Source organism: Muntiacus reevesi, chromosome 1, assembly GCF_963930625.1.
Source record: "Muntiacus reevesi chromosome 1, mMunRee1.1, whole genome shotgun sequence".
Lineage (NCBI taxonomy): Eukaryota > Metazoa > Chordata > Mammalia > Artiodactyla > Cervidae > Muntiacus > Muntiacus reevesi.
In genome coordinates this window covers 84,946,170-84,969,581 of record NC_089249.1, presented here as the reverse complement: position 1 = coordinate 84,969,581, position 23,412 = coordinate 84,946,170, and the positions used below count along the sequence as shown (strand labels likewise).

The window sequence follows — 23,412 nt, the reverse complement described above, 5'->3', positions numbered from 1 at the left end:
AGTTGACTTATATCAGTTCCAGATGTACAACACAGTAACTTGATATTTTATAGATTATGCAACATTCAAACTTGTTACAATATTATAGTGGCTTAGATGCTCAGTTGTGTCAGACTCCTTGTGACCCTCCGGACTGCAGCCTACCAGGCTCCTCTGTCCATGGGATTCTCTGGGCAACAACACTGGAGTGGGTTGCCATTTCTTTCTCTAACAATATTATAGTATTTTGACTACATTCTTTGTGCTGTATATTATATTCCTTGTGACTTATTTCATAATTAGTAGCTTGTATTTCTTAATCCCCTTTGCCTATTTTGCCCACCCCACCCTCTCTTCGTCTTCTGTAAATACCTACTTCCATTTCGTTGTAGTATATATGTTTTTATATACTCTAGAGTATACATAGAATCCATGTGCAATGCAGGAAGACCTGGGTTCAATCCCTAGGTTGGGAAGATCCTCTGGAGGAGGAAATGGCAACCCACTCCAGTGGTAACACAAAGAGTTGAAAACTGAGCAACTGAGCACATACATAGTATTTTTTTGCCCTCAAAATGAAAATCCAGGCCAAAGACTGTAATTTAACCCTTTCTTTAAGCTTTATTTTCTTGCTTATAAACTCAATATTTCTGTTTGTTTCCTCCATTGCTTAAAAAAAAAAAGTCTTCATTCAGGATAAAGAGATGTGGTACATTTATACAATGAAATATTACTCAGCCATGAAAAAGAATGAAATAATCATTTGCAGCAACATGGATGCCCCTAAAGGTTGTCAAACTGAGTGAAGTAAGTCAGAGAAAGACAAATATCATATGGTATCTCTTATATGTGGAGTCTAAAAAAATTGCACAGATGAACTTATTTATAAAACAGAAAGAGTTATAGAAAACAAACTTACGGTTACCAGTGAGGAAAAGTGGGGGAGGGATAAACTGGGACACAGGGATTGGCATATACACACTACTGTATATAAAATAGATAACTAATAAGGGGCCTCTGGTGGCTCAGTGGTAAAGAATTCACCTGCCAGTGCAGGAAACACGGGTTCAATTCCTTGGTTGAGAAGATGCCTTGGAGGAGGAAATGGCAACTGACTTCAGTATTCTTGCCTGAGAAATCCCATGGATAAAAGATCCTGGTGGGCTACAGTCTATGGGGTCACAAAAGAGTCTGACACAACTTGACAACTAAACAGCAATAATAAGGACCTACTGTATAGCACAGGGAACTCTTTTCCATACTCTGTAATGACCTGTGTGGCAAAAGAATCTAAAAAAGAGTGGATATATGATTCACTTTGCTATACAGCAGAAATTTTTCAAAACACAATATTTAAATCAACTATACACCAATAAAATTTTTTTAAAAGCCCTCATTCAATCTAATGCAGATCAACTCTCTTTATCCTTAGAAAAACTATAATCATTGTGAAGCTAAATATAAAGCCTTCTAATTTTCCTCTAGTCCCCCATGTTACTGTTACCTCTACCTCCCAAATATTATTAATACAAGTTACCGCAACATTTTTCAGGAGAATATGCAGAATTAGGATAAGCCTTATTTCATCCCAAGGTAGGAATCACTGACCATTCTTTAGGGACCAGGTCACAGGCACGGTTCAAGGGTCTTCCTACTTAGTAGGCTACTTACCAGGGAAGCTTTCCAAGGGTAAGTGAGCATTGGTGTGATGGCCAGTGCAAACCATAACTGCGTCGAAGACATGCGTCTCCTTTTTCCCTTCAGATTCCGTGACCACCTCCCACTGGCCTGAAGTGGGGAAATCAGGCTGCTTCTTTACACTGCACACAGTGGTCTAAGAAGAAAAGGGGTCGTCACAGGGGACTGAAGCCACAGCCTATGCAGTGGTCATCTTCCCTGACAGGTCTGTCTTTGCAGGGGGTTACACATAGGGCAGATACCACATAAGAGGGCTAAGGCAGGGATATTTGATTTTCATACTCTACAAATAAGAACTTTTTTGGGGGGGGCCTACGGTCAGAGTGAGAAAACTTTCACGAGGCAAGCTAAATAAAACAGAGTTGGCAGACTACTGTTGCACTGTCCTCTCCTTCTAGAAGAGTACAAATGACTACTTTTCTTGGGCCATGCCTCAATTGGTAAAGATTCTGCCTGCAATGCAGGAGACCAGGGTTCAATCCCTGGGTCGGAAAGAATCCCCCGGGGAAGGAAATGGCAACCAACTCCAGTATTCTTTCCTGGGAAAATCCCATGGACAGAGGAGCCTGGCGGGCTACAGTCCGTGGGGTCATAAGAGTAGGACACAACTTAGCCACTAAACCATCACAACCACCGCTACCTTGGTCAGAGTGAGAAAACTTTCATGAGGCAACCTAATTCAAACGAGTTGGGAAATTAATGTTGCACTGTCCTCTCCTAGAAAAGTGCAAATTACTAGTTTTATTAGGCCATGCGTGTGTGTATGCTCAGTCACTCAATCATGTCTGACTCTTTGTGACCTCCTGGACTGTAGCCCACAAGGCTCCTCTGTCCATGGGATTTTCCAGGCAAGAATACTGGAGTGGGTTGCCATTTCCACCTCCAGGGGATATTCTTGACACAGGGATCAAAGTCTGCTGTGTCTCCTACATTGGCAGGTAGATTCTTCACCACTGTGCCACCTGGGAAGCCCTTCTTGGACCATACCCTAAGGCAATATGATACTTGAATAAAATTTGGGCTTCTCTTGTGTTTCTAAGACACTCGATGCACTAAATGCCTATTCCTCCCAGTACTCCCAGACATCCTGAGATCTTCTGATGCCTTCTTATCTCAAGTTCTGATCTCACTGTCTAATCTTAAACATGTGGCTGAGCTAATAAGGCTCCCTGTCCTAATAGAGTAGAAAAACATCTCAGTGGCTCATGTTTTGTGTAAATGAACTTCTTTGACTCCCATAAATGCCCATTTTACAAGTAACTAGAAAGAAAGATGGGATAATCAGTGGTACAATTTTTCGCTTTAAAAACAAATGCAGGTTACTCTACCTAGTCTAAGGAAACATTAAGAGTATGTCTTATGTGCTTCTAGGATGACCATAATGTCTTGATGGACTAATAGAGATACCACTCTTATATACCCAAGTGATCCCATATTATTTATAGTTCCTTTCTATTGTGTTCTTACTTTTACACAGGCTGGTGCTTCTGCCTGGATCATCCTTTTATGCTTTCTTCATTTGGAGATACTCACCCTTCAACATTTAGTTTGGTGTTACCTCCTCTAAGGAAACATTCTTGGTACCAGATAATTCAAGCTCTGATGGGTTAAGTGTCCCACCTCTGAGCTGCAATGTATCTCAGAGCACTTATCACCCTGTAATTCTGTATTTTTATTAATTATGCTTCCAATGAAATTTTCACTTTTCTGTCTCTTTAACTAGACTGTTAAATCACTGTCTTTTCTTTTGTTGGTTTTTTTTTGTTTGTTTGTTTGTTTGGTTTTTGGTATTTGTTTCTTCACTGCCTAATGTGGTAACAGACCTAAGTGTTTTTAACAAGTGAAGAGAAACACCACTAGGCTGTAAATGACTCACTTTGGAAGTTGTCACTGGATATTGCCATTTTTAATTTTGTTGTTAAATAGAAAAAGGCATGATTTAGTAGAATGATCAGAAAGTAGAAGATTTGGGCTTTTTGCCAGCTGTCAGAAATACTGGTTCTTTTATGGTCATGGATTAAAATGATATATCATGGAAGATTTTACAGTAGGAAGGAACCAAGGAGGTGATATACTACAATCATCTTGTTTTACAAATAAAACTAAGACATATCAAAGTTGAGGAACTTACTTGCCTGAAGTCACAAGTAGATTAGCAGCAGAACAAAGACTAGAACTTAAGATTTTTTTTCCTAATTCAGTGTTCTTTCTTCTACACCAGAGTTAACTTATTTGCTTTCTCATAACTGTTCAATAACTAATTCATGGGGTTGTCGTGATCACATAAAAAATGCACTGGAAAGCCCTTCAGAAAGCATAAAAGGCTAAGTAGCACATTGTGGAACAAATTGTGGCACCAGAAGCTTTCAAAGTGCCCATACCTGTCAGTTCTCATTTGTTTATTGTAATCAAATGATACAGAATGATGGCAATGAAATGAAGGTTGTTCCTGGATATGTAGCCGAAATACATAGAAGAGGGACTTTCCCACAAATATTTTTCAGTCAGAGAGAAGACACAGTGTGGAGTCTATTGGATAAATACATGAGCACATCAAACAAAGCTGCACATAAGTACTGCCAAATGAACACATTATTCATTTACTTTGCAAACAACTTCAATCACAGAGATACCCACAAAATTCCCTACCTTAAATTGAATGTACTTTAGAAGGCCAAATTCTTTGGCATACATCCTGAAATACTCCAGGACCTGGGAGTTGTGCATGAAGTTAGGATAGTGATCTGGGATGGGATAGTCACTGAAGCACATCATCTCCTTCGAAGTGTTGATGATCACTGACTTATAAATACTTGCCCTTCCTTCTTCAGGTTTTTCCTGTAGTAAATAAAAAGCATTCATAGCAGCTTGAGAATTAAGGTCATGGTTTATAAACAGCCAATTAACATTTGAAAAGTTATCTGAAACATCAATTAAAAAAAATTATACACACATAGCCCTTTATATCTCCCAGGATTTGTACCTTCATGCTGTCTCTTCCCCTTGAATCTGAGTTCTCTTTATGACTTGCTTTTGACCAACAGCATGCAGTTGGAATGATACTGAATGGATTCCAAGACTAAGTGGGTAAGTAGTCTTGCCGCTTCCACCTGGGTTTCTTAGAAAGCTTCCTCTAGTAGAAGTCAGCAGCTGTGTAACAAGTCCAGCTACCCTGAGACCATCATCCTGTGAGGAAGCCCGAGCTAGCCACATGAAGAGCATGTTTATGATAAAGAGATGTGCAGCCAGCCCCCAGAAGTCCTAGTTATCCCAGCTGATGTTCTAAACATGGGAACAAAGAGGTCATAGTATGTGTCCAGTCTTAGTTGTCACCTGATTAAAATGACAAGAGACTCCAAGTGAGAACTGCCCATCTGAGTACTAGTTTCAAGGTTTTTCATGTACTTGCAACACTGTTCTCCAGGAAACACTGTACTAGTTTGTAATTCTGTCACTATGTGTTCCTGTATTACCTTATTTTCACTAATTTAAAAGACTAACTCAGTGTTAGCAAAAACGAAATCTCAGTAAAATGTTTTCTGGAGAGTAATGTGGCAAGAATATGAAAACCCTTGACTCTTAGCCATTTAAAGAAAGATTCAGTATTGTAGACAAAAATTCATGTTAATGTATGTTGATAGTATTATTTATAATATAAAAATGAAATAAATTAAATGTGATATTGTGATTTATAAGAAATATTTATTTGGTCATCTAGATGGTCCAAACATACTTCTCATATATATTTGGTCTTTCTACACAGTTCCTAGCTCAGAGTTCCCAGAACTCTTGTAATTTCCCAAGTGTTGAGAGTGATTAAAGTCTTTTGTTGTGTTAGTATGGTGACTCTTAGAAAGCAGCTAATGGTGGGCCTGGTTACCAATGGAGCAAACCGTGATTACAGGGTTGTAACTTTCAGTTGCCCCCTTCTGACTTCTGGGGAGGGGAGAGGGACTGGAAGTTGAATCAGTCAGTAGCCAATGCCCAGTGATTTCATCAATCATTCCTATGTCATGAAGCCTCCACAGAAACCCAAAAGAGTAGGATTTAGGGAGCTTCCAGGTTGGTGAACCTGAAAAGATCAGGAGAGCAGCATGCCTAGAGAGGGCATGGAAGCTCAGTGTCCTTGCCCTGTGCATCTCTCCCTTTGGCTGTTCCCAAGCTACATACTTTTATAAAAAACTGGTAATCCAGTGAGGAAACAAATGGGTTTTCTGTGTTCTGTGAGCTGTTCTAGCAAATTAAGCAAACCCAAGGAAAGGGTCATGGGAATTTCTGATTTATAGCCAGTTGGTCAGAAGTTTAGGTAACAACCTGGTAACAACTGGCATCTGAAGTCCAAAGTCCAAGGTGGGGGGGCGTCACTGGAATCTCCAAACTATAGCCAGTTGGTCAGAAGCACTGGTAATAACCCGAGTTTATGACTTGGTGTCTGCAGTAGGACTGAGGGGGCAGTCTTGTAGGACTGACCTCTCAATTTGTGGAATCTGAAACTATCTCTGGGTAAATAGAATTGAGTTTAATTCTTGGACATCTTGCTAATATCTGAACATTGTTTGTTGGTATCTGGGGACCACCCCCCACCCATGCACATACACACCCACACACACTGACATTGGTCTTAAAACCATTTAATGCCCAACAAAATACACTGCATTTGAGAATCGCTACTCTAGATCCTTGCCACCTGAAGTATGATCTGTGAACTAGCAGGCAGAGGTATCTCTTGGGAGACTGTTAGAAATGCCGAATCTCAGGCCCCACCCCGACCTACTGAATTGAAACCTGCCTTTTTAGCAAAATCCTCAAGTGTTTCCCAGGTAGCTCAGTGGTAAAGAATCTGCCTGCTGATGCAGGAGATGCAAGAGACACAGGTTCAACCCCTGGGTTGGGAAGATGCCCTGGAGGAGGGCATGGCAATCCACACCTGTATTCTTGCTGAATAGTCCCATGGACAGAGAAGCATGGTGGGCTACAGTCCATAGGGTTGCAAAGGGTTGAACATGACTGAAGTGACTTAGCACACACACACAGGAGTGTTGTACTGATCACATAAAATAGCACAGTATCTATATTAGCCTTCACTGAAACATCACAAATGATGACTTTTCAACTTTTTTTTAAATTGTTTTCATCATGAACAGTTACCTTAACCAATTTGGACCCCCTTTTCCCTTTTTGGGCTTTGCAGGTGGCCCAGTAGTAAGAATCTGCCTGCCAATGCAGAAAACACAGGTTCAAATCCTGGGTTGGAAGATCCCCTGGAGAAGGAAATGGCAATCTTCCCAGCATTCTTGCCTGGGAAATCATACAGACAGAGGAGCTTGCCAGGCCATATTTCAAGGGGTTGCAAAGGAGTTCACATGACTTAGAGACTAAATAACAAAGGGCAGAGACAGTCTTCCCTTTTTTCCATAAACAAAAAGATATTTGGATGTTGGGTATTACCGAGCATTAAATGGCCATAAAGGAGAGTGTTCATTGGCTTTGCCCCCATTAGAGATGATTTTCCTCTGGTTTTTAGAAAAGAATTTTTGAATTTCAGAATCCTGAATTGATCACTCCCATTTCTTTGCCCCATAGTTCAGGATCTCATTCTTCTTGGCTGCTAATAATGTTTTCACAAGTCTCTTTTCAAGTCTCTTCTAACCTATCCTACAAATTTCAACCAAAGTGTTCCTTCTAGGGTATGGTTGTATCTCTTCTCTAATAAAACTTTTGGATGCTGCTCCATGTTCTATTTTTAGTTTATGTTTTTCAGCTTAGGATTCAGAGACCTCCATAATGTCTTAGAGTTTATATATTCTTTATCTCCCCAATTCAATTGTAAACCCCTTGACTTATATTTATGATCTTTCCCACACTTATAAAACTATAAATAGCACTTAGTAGATATTTAATAGATGTATGCTGAATTACACTGAGAAAGGTACATATAGAAAAAAGAAGTAAATTTCACATAATGCATAACAAACTAACAAAATACATCAAATTCATTTCAAAAAGTGTTGAATAAGATATTTTTATCTTATAAAAATGTTGTAAAATGATATAAAATCAAATGAAGATATTTATATTATCTAAAATAGTTATTAATTAGAAATCACTTAAAATGGCCCCTCCCTCAATAGGCAAATGGTTTAATAAATTATGATCTTAGTATGATGTAGAATTTATCTTCCACACCACTTCTTAAGTATCCTGCTAAATTCAAAGTAGATCCTGTCAGCCCACTGCTTACTGGCTTCTACTGATTCCATGTGGGAAACCAGATTTCTTATTCTAAAACTCAGCATGTTGTACAATCCTAATCTACCTTATTATCTTCATTTATTGTTCTCCTCAATTAACTTCAAGCTTCTGGGTCATTAAATTGTTTTTGAAGCATTCTAGACTCTTTTACAGCTTTAAAATTTTGTAATACTACTGCTTCTCCATTTGGAAAATTCTTATCAGTCATTCAAGAGTCCCATCAAATGTCACTTCTTTAGAGAAGTATTTCTTCTCCACTGAGTTAAATGCCCCCATTCAACCTCCAAGCTGCCAAAACTCTCTGCTCGTATTGCCATCAAGGCAACTTAGAATATACAGTAGTCTACATTTGTTATTACGACTGTGAGGTACCCAAAAGTAGAGTTTGTGTCTTATTTTTTGTATTTCTGATGTGTGTGTGTGTGTGTGTGCCCATGCGTGCACGCTCAGTTGTGTCTGATTCTTTGCAACCCCATGGACTGTAGCCTGCCAGGCTCCTCTGACAATGGAATTTTCCAGAATACTGAAGTCGGTTGCCATTTCCTACTCCAGGAAGTGTATATCTTCCCAACCTGATATATAGTGGATGCTTAATAAATGATTTGAAATGAATTAATGAATGAATTATAGAGATTGAATTTGGAGACACTTAAAAATGCGATTTTGAAATCTGTAAAGGAATACTTAAAATAGCCTATGCTATAACTTTAAGTGGAAAAAGTAATAGACAAAATTAAATTCACATTGTAATCACCAAATATAATATTAGTATGCCTGGGGAAACTGTCTGCCTGCATCTACCCATGTTTACATAATTATACAACATATAATCTCTTCCCTGTTATATGAGTATATTTTATTTATTATAAATCAATAAAACTTGAAGGTAGGAAAAACAAATTGATTTATTAAGGAGGTAGGATTTTTCTTTTATTTTTGTAGAAATATTTATACCACACATTCATGATAAAAACCTTCAGCAAACTAGGAATAGGGGGAAACACCTTCAATCTGATAAAGAACATCTACAAAATACTTACAGATAACATTATACTTTGAAGAAGGGAATGGCAACCCACTCCACTATTCTTGCTTGGAGAATCCCATGAACTGAGGAGCCTGGTGGGCTACCGTCCATGGGGTCGCAAAGAGTTGGACACGACTGAGTGACTAACACAACAACATTATACTTAATAGTGAGAAAATGAAAAATTTACCCATAAAATTGAGAACAAGGCAAGGACAGCCTCTCTTAACACTTCTATTAAACACTGTATTAGAAGTCCTAACTAATGTAATAAGGTAAGAAATGGAAATAAAGGTACACATATTGGGAAGGAATAAGTAAAGTGATTTTTATTTGCAGATGATATGACTATCTATGTAGAAAATTCTAAAGAATTTTTTTAAATTCCTGGAACTAATAAGCAATTATAGCAGGGCTGCAGGCTACAGTGGTAATATACAAAAGCTAACTGCTTTCTATATACCAGAAATGAAAAATTGGACTTTGAAATTAAATACCATACCATTTATAATAAGACTCCCCAAATTAAATGCTTAGGTAAAAATCTAACAAAATATGTATGAGACTTATATCCAGGTAATATAAAACACAGAAGAAGAAAATCAAAGATATAAATAAATGAAAACATATTCTATACTCATAGATTGGAAGACTCAATATTGTTAAGATGTCAGTTTTCCCAACTTGATCTATACATTCAATGCAGTCCCAGTCAATATCCCAGCTAGCTATTTTGTAGATGTTGACAAACTGATTCTAAATTTTATGTGGAAAGACAAAAAGCCTAGAATAGCCAACTTTGCTCTTAGGTGTGGACTGTGCGTAGTGCCTTTCTTCCAATGAGTACAGTATGACGCAGGAGGAAAAAAGAGAAACTTCACAGTGACAAACACTGATAAACACCATTTCAAGGCAGGTCGTCAAGGTTAACATCAATCAGTGTGATAAGTGTGATAGAGTGTAACATTCATACGATGTGATGAGAATGGCACTCTACCTCTAAGGTCTTCCTCCCCAAAATTCATAACCCCAGTCTAACCATGACGAAAACATCAGACAAATCCCAACTGAGGGATTTTCTATAAAATATCTAACCAGTGATTCTCAAAACTGTCAAGGTTATCAAAAACAAGGAAAGGCTAAGAAACTGATACAGCCATGAGGAGCCTAAGGAGACACGACAGCTGGAACAGAGAAAGGTCATTAGGAAAAATAAGCCCAAATAAATCTGAATAAAGCATGGACTTCAGTTAATAATAATGTATCAGTATTGGTTCACTAATTATGACAAATGTTATCACACTAATGTAAGATGTTAATAATATCTGGACATGAGGTATATGGAAACTCTGTACTATTTTCCCAATAATCCTGTAAACCTAACGCAGTTCTAAAATTAAAGTTTATTTAAACATATTGTTTGTAATAGCACATTAAAAAAATTAACTAGTGGTTAGGTCCTTTTGAAAACAAGGTGTTTGTGAGGGCAGGGGTAGAAATATTCCTAACTATTAAATTTGACTTCATTCATTCAGCAGATATTTCTAAAGTAATAAAAACACTATATTAGGGACTCCCCTGGTGGTCCAGTGGCTAAAACGCCACACTGTACCAAAGTAGAGGGCACGGGTTCGATCCCTGGTTAGGAAACTAGATCCCACATGCCACATCTAATAGCTCTCATGCTGCAACTAAAGATCCTGAATGCTGCAACCAAGACCCAGCACTGCCAAAACAAAACAAAACAAAACAAAACAAAAAACCCCACTATCTTAATGGTAAAAAATACACGTCTGTCCTTGTTTTCCAAAGGTTCGAAGTTTCCAAGTAGAAGGAGTGGACCGATGCTTTCCACAGCAGGTATGTTGGGGGTCACTGAGCTAAATGAATCACAGATCTTACCCCTTATATGTGACAATAATCATATATTTCTATTAATTTTTAAATAATTAAGACAATGAAATATTGTATGTCCACAAAAACCTTCAAGCCCTTCTAAACACCCGACTGGATCCTTGGTAGTGCTTATTACTGTCAGCTCACTACTTTATATGTGAGGGCAGAGCAGTATCAGGTCAGTGAGTAGAAAAAGGAGCTTCTACTCCTGCATTTTAGTATTTTCTACCATCAGTGAATAATCTTCCCCAATACAGACATACCTTGATCATATTTCCTGCCAAAGCACATGACTTGCATTGAATAGGAAATTCATGTGAAAAAAGAGAATGGGGACATAGGGGAGTGTAACTTAAACTGAAGGGATCGGAGGCAATAGTAAGGGCAGAAGAACAGAGAAAAAGGACTCGCCTTCAGTAGGAGGAATGAGAACAGTGTGGACCTTCTGTTCCTTTGACACTCTCTGTATCCTATGGGACCCCAGCTGTCTTAGGACTGTTCTCAATGTTGTCTTCACACAGGGATCACATGGGGAACTCTCAAATACTAATGCCTGGTCCCTTCTCCCAGAGACCCTGTTTTAATTACTTCTTGTCTAACATGTAGATAAGGTTGAGATCTACTGATAAGAGGTCTTGTGCTGGCCCTAGAAAGCTCAGGGCACCAGAGTTTATCCCATCCACCTCAGAAGTCCTTTCTCCACACATTCTTAGCTAAATTGCAAAATACCCGAGGGCTGGTTATATAACTCTATTTCACCATGCCATCTAATATAGTCTGAGGTCCAGAAATGTTTATTCAATAAACTCTTATTGATTTTGTTTTAAAGATGCAATGTCATCCTCATTTATCACATGGGAAAGCAGGGGTAAAGGCTGAAGGCCAAAGGTTTCCATGTTGGTTGTGCATTAGAAATAACTAGTGGAGAGTTTTATTGGTACTCCAGGCCAGTTAAAGCCAGAATCTAGATGGGCTGATAGCAGTATTTGTTAAAGTTTATTAAAGTTCCCAGGTGATTGTTCAGTGTGTAGCCAAAGTTAACAGCCACACATTATCAGTTAGTAATAACTGATAAAAACTGTTGAGAAAAATTTTATATTCCGAATTAAAATCATATGTGAATTATCTAGGTTTTCTTATGTAGGCATCTGATGTAAAGTGTTTTGTTATCAAGAACATAATGTGTTTATAACTAGAAAAACCTATTAATGAATTTAAATTCAGGTGTCCTAGATAATCTGAAATATAGGCAGTGGCAGATAAAATGTATATTCCACAGAAAATAAAGAGCATTTATTATAGGCTGAAAAAATTCATTTGATTCAATCATAAAAGAATATTTTAGCTGGATGTATTATAATTTAGCAGATTATTTAGTCACATTCAAAAATTATGCTAGAACATCTATCCATTTTAAATCACGGTAAAATATTTGTCATATGAGTTTATTGGTTTCATTAAAATAAAATAACCAGTGGTCATACTCAGAAAGAAGGAGCTTATAGAAAGCTAGATTTGGAAAGAGATAGCTGCAGTCTAAATTTAATTTCTTGCTTTGTAATTTTTCTATTCATTATTGAAATGTAGTATAAAAAAATTGAAAGGACTTCTGGTTAGACCTGACAGATTAAACATACACTGACAACTCATGTCCTTCCCAAAGCCCCTCTAAAAGGAAACTAAAGGGCTTAAAAAAATAAACTTAAAAGACAAAGAAAATGGGAGATAAGTTACAAAATTTGAAAGATAAAAAGCAGATGCATGAGTGCAAACTAACTTAGTAGACCTGAGGAAATGCAATTATAAGTTGGCAGAGGGGAAAACTGAGAAAACTGATTTATATACCAGGAATTCATACTACTCAGAGTTGGAAACACTGGGTACCTCTGGAAATGGGAGTTAAAATGGGGTTAAAAACAAGAGAACTGAATTAAAAATCTGTTTAAGCAGTTGGTTTCCAAGAGCCTGTACTTCTCACCATATAGCTGGGTTACAGTGCCTGTCTTACATGGCAGCAGTCTAAAGGCAGATTTTCTGTAAAGGGCAAAATAAAGGCACCAGGACAGAACACCACAGAACAGTAAAAGGCAGAAGACAGGTGGGGACTCTGTTGAAATCAGGGATAATAAACGAAACTTTTGCATGTTGAATATTGAGACTTCCAATCTTCTCTGTCAGCCCACAGGATGTAGGTAATCAGACATATATTGTCAGAGCAAGAGATGGAAAGAACTTTTTCTAGTGAATGTAAGAAGTCCAAGAAGGAAAGACTTACAGGTAGATTCTTTGAGGGTTCCCCAAGACACGGCTTAGTCAGATCATTCTTCAGTGAGCACCACTGTCAGCAAGCCCCATCCATCCTATTGACCTTTCACTCAACTCTTTAGTGCCCTACTCTATAACCATGCTAATAAGTGATATTTCATTTTAAAATTTTGATGGTGGTTTTGATTTGCATTTCCCTGAGGATTAATGTTATTGGGCACTATTTCATTTTCCTATTAGCCATTTTTATATCTTCTTTGGAAAAATGTCTACTCAAGCCTTCTGCCCGTTTTTTTAAATGGATCTTTTTTTTTTTTTTTAAGCCGTCTGTATGTCTTCTTTGGAAAATGTCTATTAAGTTCCCCTTTCCTGATTGGTTGTTTATCTGATCTTGAGTTTTATAAGCTCCTTATTTTGGATGTAAACCCCTTATCAGATATGTATTTTGCAAATATTTTTCTCCCATTCTACAGGTTGCCTTTTCTTTTTTTTTTAAGGTTGCCTTTTCATGTTGTTGAGTTTTTCTTTTTTTTTGGCTGTACAAAATCTTCAGTTTGATGTAATCCTGCTTTTTTATTTTTTTCTTTTGTTACTTGTGTTTTTGGTATCATATTCAAAATAAATTGCCAACACCAATGTCAATGGACTTATTACCACTGTTTTCTTCTAGAATTTTTGTGTCTTCAGGTCTTACATTTAAGTCTTTAGTCTATTTTGACTTAGCTTTGGTGAGTGGTGTATGGTAGGGGTCCAATTTCATCTTTGTGTATGTGTGGGCATGCACTTTTGCTAGTGTCATTTATTGAAGGGACTGTCTTTTCCCCGTTGGGTATTCTTGGGTCTTTTATGAAATACTAGTTGGCTGTATATTCATGGGTTTATTTCTGGCCCTGAATTCTGTTCCATTGGTATGGGTGTCTATTTTTATGCCAGTACCACTGTTTTAATTACTGTAGCTTCATAATATAGTTTGAAATTAGCAAGTGTGATGCTTCCATTTTTTTTTTGGGGGGGGGGGCTGGTAGGATTGATTTACCTATTTGAAGTCTTCTGTGGTTCAATATAAATTTTGGATTTTTTTCTATTTTTATGAAAAATGTTTTGGAATTTGATAGGGATTGCAATGAATCTGAGGGGCTTCCCCTGTGGCTCAGCTGGTAAAGAATTGATATCCACCTGCAATGAATCTATAGATGACTTTGAGTAGTATGGCCATTTTAACAACAATATTAATTTTTCTGATCCATGGACATAGCATATTTTTTCAGTTATATGTCTTTTTCAGTTTCTTTCATCAATATTTTATAGTTTTCAGTGTACAGATCTTTCACCTCCTAACTATCTTATAGGTTTGAAATGACAAATGGGATTGCTTTAAAAAATTTTTTTCAGATAGTTCATTGTTGGGATATGTTCAACTGATTTTTATGTATCAATTTTGTATCCTGAAACTTCACTGAATTTGTTTAATATTTCTGGGATTTTTTTGTGAATTCTTTAGGATTTTCTATATATAGGATCATGTCACCTGCAAACGGAGATACTTCTTTCTGATTTGATTTTTCTTTTCTTGCTGAATTGGTCCATTAGGACTTTAGTACTATGTTGAATTTGAAGGCAATGGCACCCCACTCCAGTATTCTTGCCTGGAAAATCCCATGGACAGAGGAGCCTGGTAGGCTGCAGTCCATGGGGTTGCTGAGAGTCGACACAACTGAGTGACTTCACTTTCACTTTTCACTTTCACGCATTGGAGAAGGTAATGGCAACCCACTCCAGTGTTCTTGCCTGGAGAATCCCAGGGACGGGGGAGCCTGGTGGGCTGTCGTCTATGGGGTCGCACAGAGTCGGACACGACTGAAGCGACTTAGCAGCAGCAGTAGCAGCAGCTCTATAGTTAACCTTCTAAGTATTTTTGTATCCATTCAGTTGTCTTTTTTGGAGGGTGATATATTTAAGAATTTAAAAGACCTATCCATCTAACAGTGGTCATTACTTAATTTTATATTTAAATCAAAATGTATTAAACATTCCTTACTTTATATTATATTGTATCAATATGGTATCTTTGTATAACATATACACTTTAGAACTTTATTACTCAAAATGTAATTATCAGCAGGAACAACATCACTTGGGGGCTTATTTGAAATATAGCATCTTGGCACCATCCCCAGATTAATGAATCAGAATGTACATTTTAGCAAAATGTCCAGTGATTCATTTTAATTTTCAAGTTTGAGAAGCACCGCTGCTACTGCTGCTGCATTGCTTCAGTTGGTATGCATTGAGATTTTTTAAATTTAACTAAAATAAAAAATTATTCTATAGCATTGCATATTTATTAAAACCTCAACATTTCCCAAGCGATTTATCATTTTAAACCACTTTGTTTATAAAGTAATACTGTAGTAATGAACTTTAAAGCCATGTGTCTCACATCACTACCTATGTTTCACCCTCAGTCTGATCTAACATTAATGAAGAGGTCAAGAAGAAAGGCATGTATCCTGAATCCCTGAGACCTATTACAAGAAAGAAAATGGAAGCCCTGAGTCCCCAGTGACTTACTGGACACCTTATAGCAACAGTGGGATTCCAATATGCTTGGGATGATCTTATATAAATGAAACCCCCAATGAAATTACAAAAATGTGAGAGGGGTAGGTTGGGGGAGAAGGCTCCAAATAACAAGCAAGGAGGTGAAAGAAAAGCAGATCTCAAAGGAAATGTTTGAGGACACCAGCATCAACAAGTCAAACAGGCTTAATTTCCAATTAACAAATGCTAACAAATACCTCAGGTTTCACAACTGTGTAACTGGAATATGTGAGAATGAAGGTCTATTTCCACAAACAGTCTAAGCAGCCACCCAAGAAATTTTCCTTCTCAAGGATTCATTTATAAAATGCAAATATGTTTGGTGCCTAATACATGCCAGGCATGGCCTTTGGCTCTAGAATTAGAGTGGTGTGTATGTGTGTGTGTATAATAGATGTAAAAAATATATGTTACATATAATAGACACAGATGTAGTCTGTCTTAACAGACGTCAGAGCATTACGATGAAATATAGCTTATTTATTTTCAAGTAAGCAGTTCATAAGGTGTTGAAATTTTGCCAAGAGTATCATCAGAACAAACTGCAAGTTGAGTTTTTAACAGAGAAGAAGTTTAAGCCACTTTGGTGATAAATGCTAGAAACCTGATAATCGGTAGGATGGTGAACTTTTAACTGATTTCTTACCTAATCAGTAGTTGCCAAACCTGCCCAGGACGCTTACCAGATGCCAAATATGTGGGCCCCACATTTGGCCTACTGAATAACAACAGATGTGTAGCACTTACTGTGCCACTGTTATTAGTGATGACATAATTATTCACTTAACCTCCACAATAACTCTGTGAAGTGGGTATCTCCTTCTTAAAGATGATAACATAGAGGTACAGAGAGATTTAATGATTTTCCCCAAAGTCACAGTAATGCTAGTTGGTGTAGACATAGGATTTGAACCCAGACTATGCCCTTAAACTCTACACTATGTTATGGCTGGGTTTCTAAAGTAAAATTTTCTATTGATTACAAAATATTAATTAACAGCCTTCTTAGTCCACGTGCAAGACTGACTATGACCAAGGCAGGGGTGGTGTGCTAAGGGGTGTTCACCCTAGATCTGAATAAGAACTATTGTCAGTTAGTTGCCAAGACAGAGGCAAGACACACAACAGCAGGAATGCTGTGAAACCACTTTGAAGTAGCTAACAAACACTATGTTTGTCTTTACGAAATATGAAACAAATCTGGACACCTTAATACCATTCACTGGCTTTAAAAAGTGAGTTTAAAAGCAAACCCAGTGGATGTTGCTTTGGAGGCAGTTAAGGAGGTTAATATGCTTTGACAAATAATAAGCTTAACTATCATTAAGTTAGATGTTACTTTAATATGTTAGTTGCAGGGCTGGGTGTGCAAATTAAAGCAACAACTTTATCTGTGCAAGGACAAGAAAACCTAGTTGCATGTGCCTGCTGCCCTCCTCTGAAGATAGGACTACTGATTTGATTTCTCAAGCAAAGAAAAAGCTCAAAGAATTTTTTGATGCTTTTAGGCCAGATTTTATATCCTATTCAGGGACTGGAATTATTAGAGAATTGTTTAAAGTTACTAGAATTTTTAAAAGAAAGGAAGAAACAAACAAACAAACAAAAACAATAAGATTAGAAGAGAAATTCCTGGAAGGAGCTATAAACTATATTCTAGATCACTTACTGATTAATGCAGACCAAGAGTAACCATTCTAAATTTTCTAGCCACTTCACATATTGTCATTTTGTTACACCCTGGAACCACTGAGATTGTTGCCCTCTTCCAGATAGCAGCAAAACTTATTACAGACACTCTCCAGCTTACTTACCATGATTCAACTTGTGATTTTTTTAACTTTACAATAGTTTAAAAGCAATATTCATTAATAGATAGCATATTTCAAATTTTGAATTTTAATCTTTTCCTGGGTTAGCAATATTTCGTACCATACTCTGATGCTTCTGGGCAGTGGCAGCTTCCACCCAGTCACAGATCAGGAGGGTAAACAACTGATCGGTTTACAACCATTCTGGTTTTCATGTTCAGTATAGTATTCAATAAATTATAAAATATTCAACACTTTATTATAAAATAGGCTCTGTATGAGATGATTTTGCCTGTGTAGTCTAATGTGAGTGTTTTGAGCACATTTAAGGTAGGCTAGGTGTAGCTATGTTGTTAGGGGGTGGTTTAGTCACTTAGTTGTGTCCAACTCTTGCAACCCCATGGATTGTAGCCCACCAGTATCCTCTGTCCATAGGATTTCCCAGGCAAGAGTACTGGAGTGGATTGCCATTTCCTTCTCCAGGGGATCTTCCTAACCCAAGAATCAAACCTGCCTCTCCTGCACTGCAGGTGGGCTCTTGCATTGTAGTCAGTCTTCTGCATAGCAGGCAGGTTCTTTACCAAGTTAGGTGTATTAAATGTATTTTAAGCTTAGGATATTTTCAATTTATGATGGGCTTATCAAGATGTAATTTCATTGTCAATCAAGGAAGATCTGTAAATGAAAATGATCTCTGTGCCATTTTCATAGTCATCAGTAAAGCGGAAAAAAAAAAAAAAGTGATACTTCTGTCCCATTTTTGCTTCCAGCCTCAGGAAAGAGGAATCTGCATGGAACCTGAGGTGATGGTTGCTGAGAAGGGATCAGCAGGCTGAAGTCTAGCAGGCTGAATCACTATGAAGCCCATCATATTTCCTGACACAAGATAAAATATCTTTTGCACCTAGTTACAGCCAGAGTTCCAAGTATTAAGGAACCAGGAGGATTACCTGGAACCGCCACAGCCCTCCGATGTCATGAGACCTTTCAAAGCAGAGGGGCTCCAAGCCTTCTTCCAGGCAGCACTTGATAGAGGTGAGCCCACTCACACCTGCCCCAATCACAGCAACTCTTTTCTTGGCCATGGTCTCCAGAGATCTTCACGGGGCTGCGTTAGTGTAACCTGTCTGAAAGAAAGGATGACAAAAGGTAGAAAACACATATCAGTTAACATCTTTCGGTAAGACCTGGCCGTGGCATCAATAAATAAAGGCTGAAACAGCAGATACCTTCGAGGAAGCCAGATACCGGTGTCCTCCTAGCCACAGGGAATTACTACACCTTGGATGGGAGAGCCCTGTGGCTACAAGACCCAGAGCTGAGAGGTCGGCTGTGCTACTCGAAATCAATGGCTTTGCCTCAACACCAGCAGATCCTACCGCTGCGATCTGGAGCACACTGCAATTTTGGCTCTTTTCAAAGATATATAAAGCAACAAACTACCAACATCAGCAATAACCAATGGGGAGGGGCTGTTCGGCTCCACACCTCTCAGCCGACACCCCGCCCACTCAGCCGCACCCTTTACCCCAGTTGAGGGAATAAAAAGTGGGTCAACCTGCTTTAAGCAAAAAGGATTAACTCTACAACCTCTCCGTTTTTCAGCTGCAGTTGCTCGAACTCTCAAATACTCCCATGGGGAGATCCGAGCAGCCGGAATTTCCGTCGTTCGCTTCTCCCATTCACTTTTAACTTCCTGGTGTTTGTCTTAAAGTGACAAACCCCTACTGGTGAAGGGAAACAGTCAACACCACCAACCAAGTCTTGCTCCAAAAGCTTAAGTGGAGAACATCTGTCTTTCGGGAGATCTGATAAACCACTTCGGGGCCTCCTTGTCCACTTTCGGCCTCAACCCCCAAAACTGGATTTTTGGTTCTATGCTTGTTATTCAGTCACTCAGTCGTGTCTTCCTCTTTGCTACCCCATGGACTGCAGCACCCCAGGTTTCCCTGTCTTTCACTATTTACCAGAGCTTGCTCAAACTCATGTCCATTGAGTCGGCGATGCCATCCAACCATCTCACCCTCTGTCGTCTCCTTCTCCTCTTTCCTTCAATCTTTCCCAGCATCAGGGTCTTTTCTGATGAGTCGGCTCTTTGCATCAGGTGGCCAAAGTATTGGAGCTTCAGCATCAGTTCTTCCAAATTAATAATCAGGGTCGATTTCCTTTAGAGCTAACTGGTTTGATCTCCTTGCAGTCCAAGGGACTCTCAAGACTCTTCTCCAACACCACAGTTCAAAAGCATCAATTCTTCACACCCACTCAGGGATGCCCCCTCTGCTGTTTGGGCTTCCCTGGTGGCTCAGCAGCTAAAGAATCTGCCTGCAATGCAGGAGACCTGGCTTCAATCCCTGGGTTGGGAAGATCCCCTGGAGAAGGAAATGGCAACCCATTCCAGTACTCTTGCCTGGAGAATTTCTTGGGCAGAGGAGATTTGGCAGGCTACAGTCCACTGAGTTGTCAAAAGTCTGACACAACTGAGCAACTTTCATTTCACTTCAGAATGGTTCTATGCTACTGATAGAATTTTTCTTTAAAATATCTTCTGAGCAATTTCGTAATGTGTGTGTTTTGCAAGTGAAAATGCAGAGAGGTACACTGGCAGTCTGGCTTTGGGCCTGGGTGTCAATCACCATATATAATTCTCCTTTATGAGGATATTTTTTACATCTAATTTAGTCACAAGTCTTTCTTCCATTTCTCATCTCTCTTTTCTTTGCCTAAATCCTGCCTTTACAGTTTACACTTTCATTGAACTGCTTTTAGATGGTCATAACTTATCTTATTTCAACTACTTTAAAATATGTTTAAAAATAGATCTTTGGTTTGAAAAATCATTTGGCTCCATCAGGAAATCTTCTGCTCACAATATGGTCTGAATTATATGAAAACACAGACACATACATGCACAGTGGGGAACACATGACATCAACGTAGCTTAATGGGAGAATAAAAGGAAAGAAGCTTAAGGACAGAGTTTAAATTCTCAGTAATTTTAAAAAGTGGTTTTTTTTTAATGTGGTTCTGTCTTTTATGAAATGGTTCTTATTTATCAAAATATCATTTATCTCTCAAGAGTGACATTAAAATGAGTTCATCAAAAATTTCTCATTTTTCTAAAAATGCCACTATTTACTATTGCTCTGGATTCTTTTCTTGCTTTGCTTCAGAAATCTCTTATTTAACTAGTGTCCTCACCATCAAATACCACAAAATAGAATGCCTTTTGTCACCAAATATCTTTTCTTCTGTCTAATGCTACTTTCTCCTAGAAAGATAAAGCAGGGTCTTTTCTTTTTTCAGTTACCTAAATGAATCTTCCTTGAGATTTCAAAATAGTAACCTCTCATCTTATCACTGCCCAAGATTTATGGTGGTAGAAGGGCCACTGGATACTAAAGAACAAGAAGTTCTCATACAATCATCCTGTCTCTTCTACTAGACCATCATTTATTGGGTATTGGAGAAGCAAGTGACTTCCTTTGCGTTAATGAGGTGCTCAACTACAAGAAACCAATCCATGTCTGAGGGAGGTGATTACATTACCCAGAGATTCCTGAGTTTGAGATGGATTTGGCACCTGGATGGAATTTGGAGTTGTCTCCCTTGGGGTGGGGATGAGCAGAAGAGAAGGAAGAACACAGAATTTTAGTGACTAGAGGGGTGTCAGACTGCTAATTCTTCATTGAAATCTGTTTTCCTCGTATTACAACATTATAGGACTGTAAGTGGAATGGGGCTGCCCAAATAGCAACTGTATTTCCCAATTTCCCTTGCAGCTACTTGTCTAAGTTTGACTAAGTCCTCACTTAGGAATGTAAAAAGAGGTGATTAGATAAGTTCTGCCCAACCTATTTTAAAAGGCAGTAGTTTGCCCTGGCTTGCCCTGGACTTCTGATCTATTTTCTTACCTGTGGCCTAGAATATTGATAACTAGAGAGACCTTTGGAAACTGTGTATTGAAGTAGGTCCACCACCAGATTGGGACTCTAAAAGACTGGATCTCCTAATCTGATCTATTAATCTTGGTCAGTTATATAAGAAATAAAAAATTGCTATATTGTTTGTGCTATTGAATTTTCAATTTTGCTTTTTACAACTGCTTTTACAACTTTTTACAACTCTAATTAATCTTAGCATCAATATTTTTTGGACCTGTAGCTTTTTAAAGACTAATATCTTTCATAAAAGTTTTCAGTTATAAATGTGAACTTACAATAGGTACTTTTAAACATAAAATTCTAAAAAGTGTTTTAATGCAACCATTTTATATACTGGAAGTATAACCTAAAATTAAATTATTTATAAATTGGATAATTTTGAATTCACTAGAGATACCTAGTGATAGGAAAACTGATGAATATGTTTATAAACTGAATAGTAGCCTTTCCCTACTGAATCAGTTTTACCATTTCAGAATAATACAAGAATTACCTTTAAAAGTTAGTACTTTAAAATGTAATTTTATTTTAATGCTCTACTACTTTCACTGTCTTGTAATTAATTACTTTCAAACTTGGCATGGATGTCATTTTTTAATTCTTCTGAAATGTTTTAAACCTTAACTCAAATTTTCTCTCTATTTAGGCTAACTGCAAATTTGCAAGTGAGTATATACAAACTCAGGTTTCCCTGGTGGCTCGGCTGGTAAAGAATCTGCCTGCAATGCAGGAGACCCCGGTTCGATCCCTGGGTTGGGAAGATCTCCTGGAGGAGGTCATGGCAAATCACTCCAGTATTCTTGCTTGGAGCATCCTCATGGGCAGAGGAGTCTGGCAGGCTACAGTCCATCGGGTTGCAAAGAGTCCAACACGACCAAGTGACTAAGCACAGCACATATATAGGCTCAACTTTGACTAAAGTTTTTCTACAGATGAAAGGCAGGCAGAGGACATGCTGGGGTTCTCTGTTTCAGGTGTGCTTCCTATGCATCCAGTGCTGCATGCCATGCTCTTGTGCACAAAAACAAGCAATGGAAGACCCTTCCCTTCATGATTTTCAAAGATGATTGGACACACAGAATATAAACCAATCAAAAAGATTTAAAGATACTTAAAAATACCATTTAAAAAAAAAGCAGATGGAAAGTCTCCAACGATTGGGAACACATGTAAATTCATGGCTGATTCAACAAACACAACCACAATATTGTAAAGTAATTAGCCTCCAACTAATAAAAATAAATGGAAAAAAAAAAAGAAATGGCTGGGTTCTGAAAAGTTAAGCAATTTTAATAAATTTGTTGAAAATCAGAATACATTTCCCCTTAGAAACAGTATCTTTTTCCATGGTTAAGGCACTGGAAATGTTGTGAAAACCAACTGAGGCACAAAAGAAAATCAGTTAAAATTCTGGATCAGTGGGGAATGGAAATTTTGTGGTGATGGCTCAATCACATAGAGAAGAATAGCAGTCATATCAGATGAGTCTCTGGGGCTCTTGTCTTTCCATTCATTCCTCAGACACAGGGTCCTGCTGACCTGCACATCAGAGACTGTTGAGATGTGGTCTATGGTAGGGACAGTGCAGATCATGAGAAGCAGATGATTCTAGGAATGGTTCAGAGGTAGACTGACCATAATGATGGATGTGGAGCAGAGGAGTCATGCAGAGTTTTCTTGTGCATTTTCCTGGCCAATACCCACATCCAGAAGCAGGCATTGTTTTCTTTTATCACTGTAGATTCCTTTCATTTTTGTTTATTTTTTTATTACTGAGGTATAATTGACATATATTTAGTTTCTGGTGTTCAGAATTTATACATCAGAATATATTTGTATATGGTGAAACAGTGAAATGATCACCACAATAAGTCTGGAGAACACCTGATACTTTAATTTGTTCTTGAAGATCATATAAATTGTACAGTACATACTTTCTATT

At 38.0% G+C, this 23,412-nt stretch overlaps 1 protein-coding gene across 3 annotated transcripts in view; it reads right to left on the bottom strand.

Annotated features, from left to right (window-relative positions):
• The window catches only part of FMO5 (flavin containing dimethylaniline monoxygenase 5), a 40,262-nt gene extending 21,054 nt beyond the window's left edge, over positions 1-19,208 (bottom strand). Inside the window, exons 1-4 of one of the 3 annotated variants that reach the window (XM_065905731.1) lie at positions 19,120-19,208; positions 18,480-18,656; positions 4,327-4,515; positions 1,651-1,813 (exon numbers count right to left, since the gene is read on the bottom strand). In XM_065905731.1, the coding sequence (XP_065761803.1) occupies positions 1,651-1,813; positions 4,327-4,515; positions 18,480-18,614 (487 nt within the window). In that variant the 5' untranslated portion in view covers positions 18,615-18,656; positions 19,120-19,208. The other 2 variants (XM_065905737.1, XM_065905722.1) reach the window with 2 other exon arrangements.
• Positions 19,209-23,412: the final 4,204 nt, after the last annotated feature.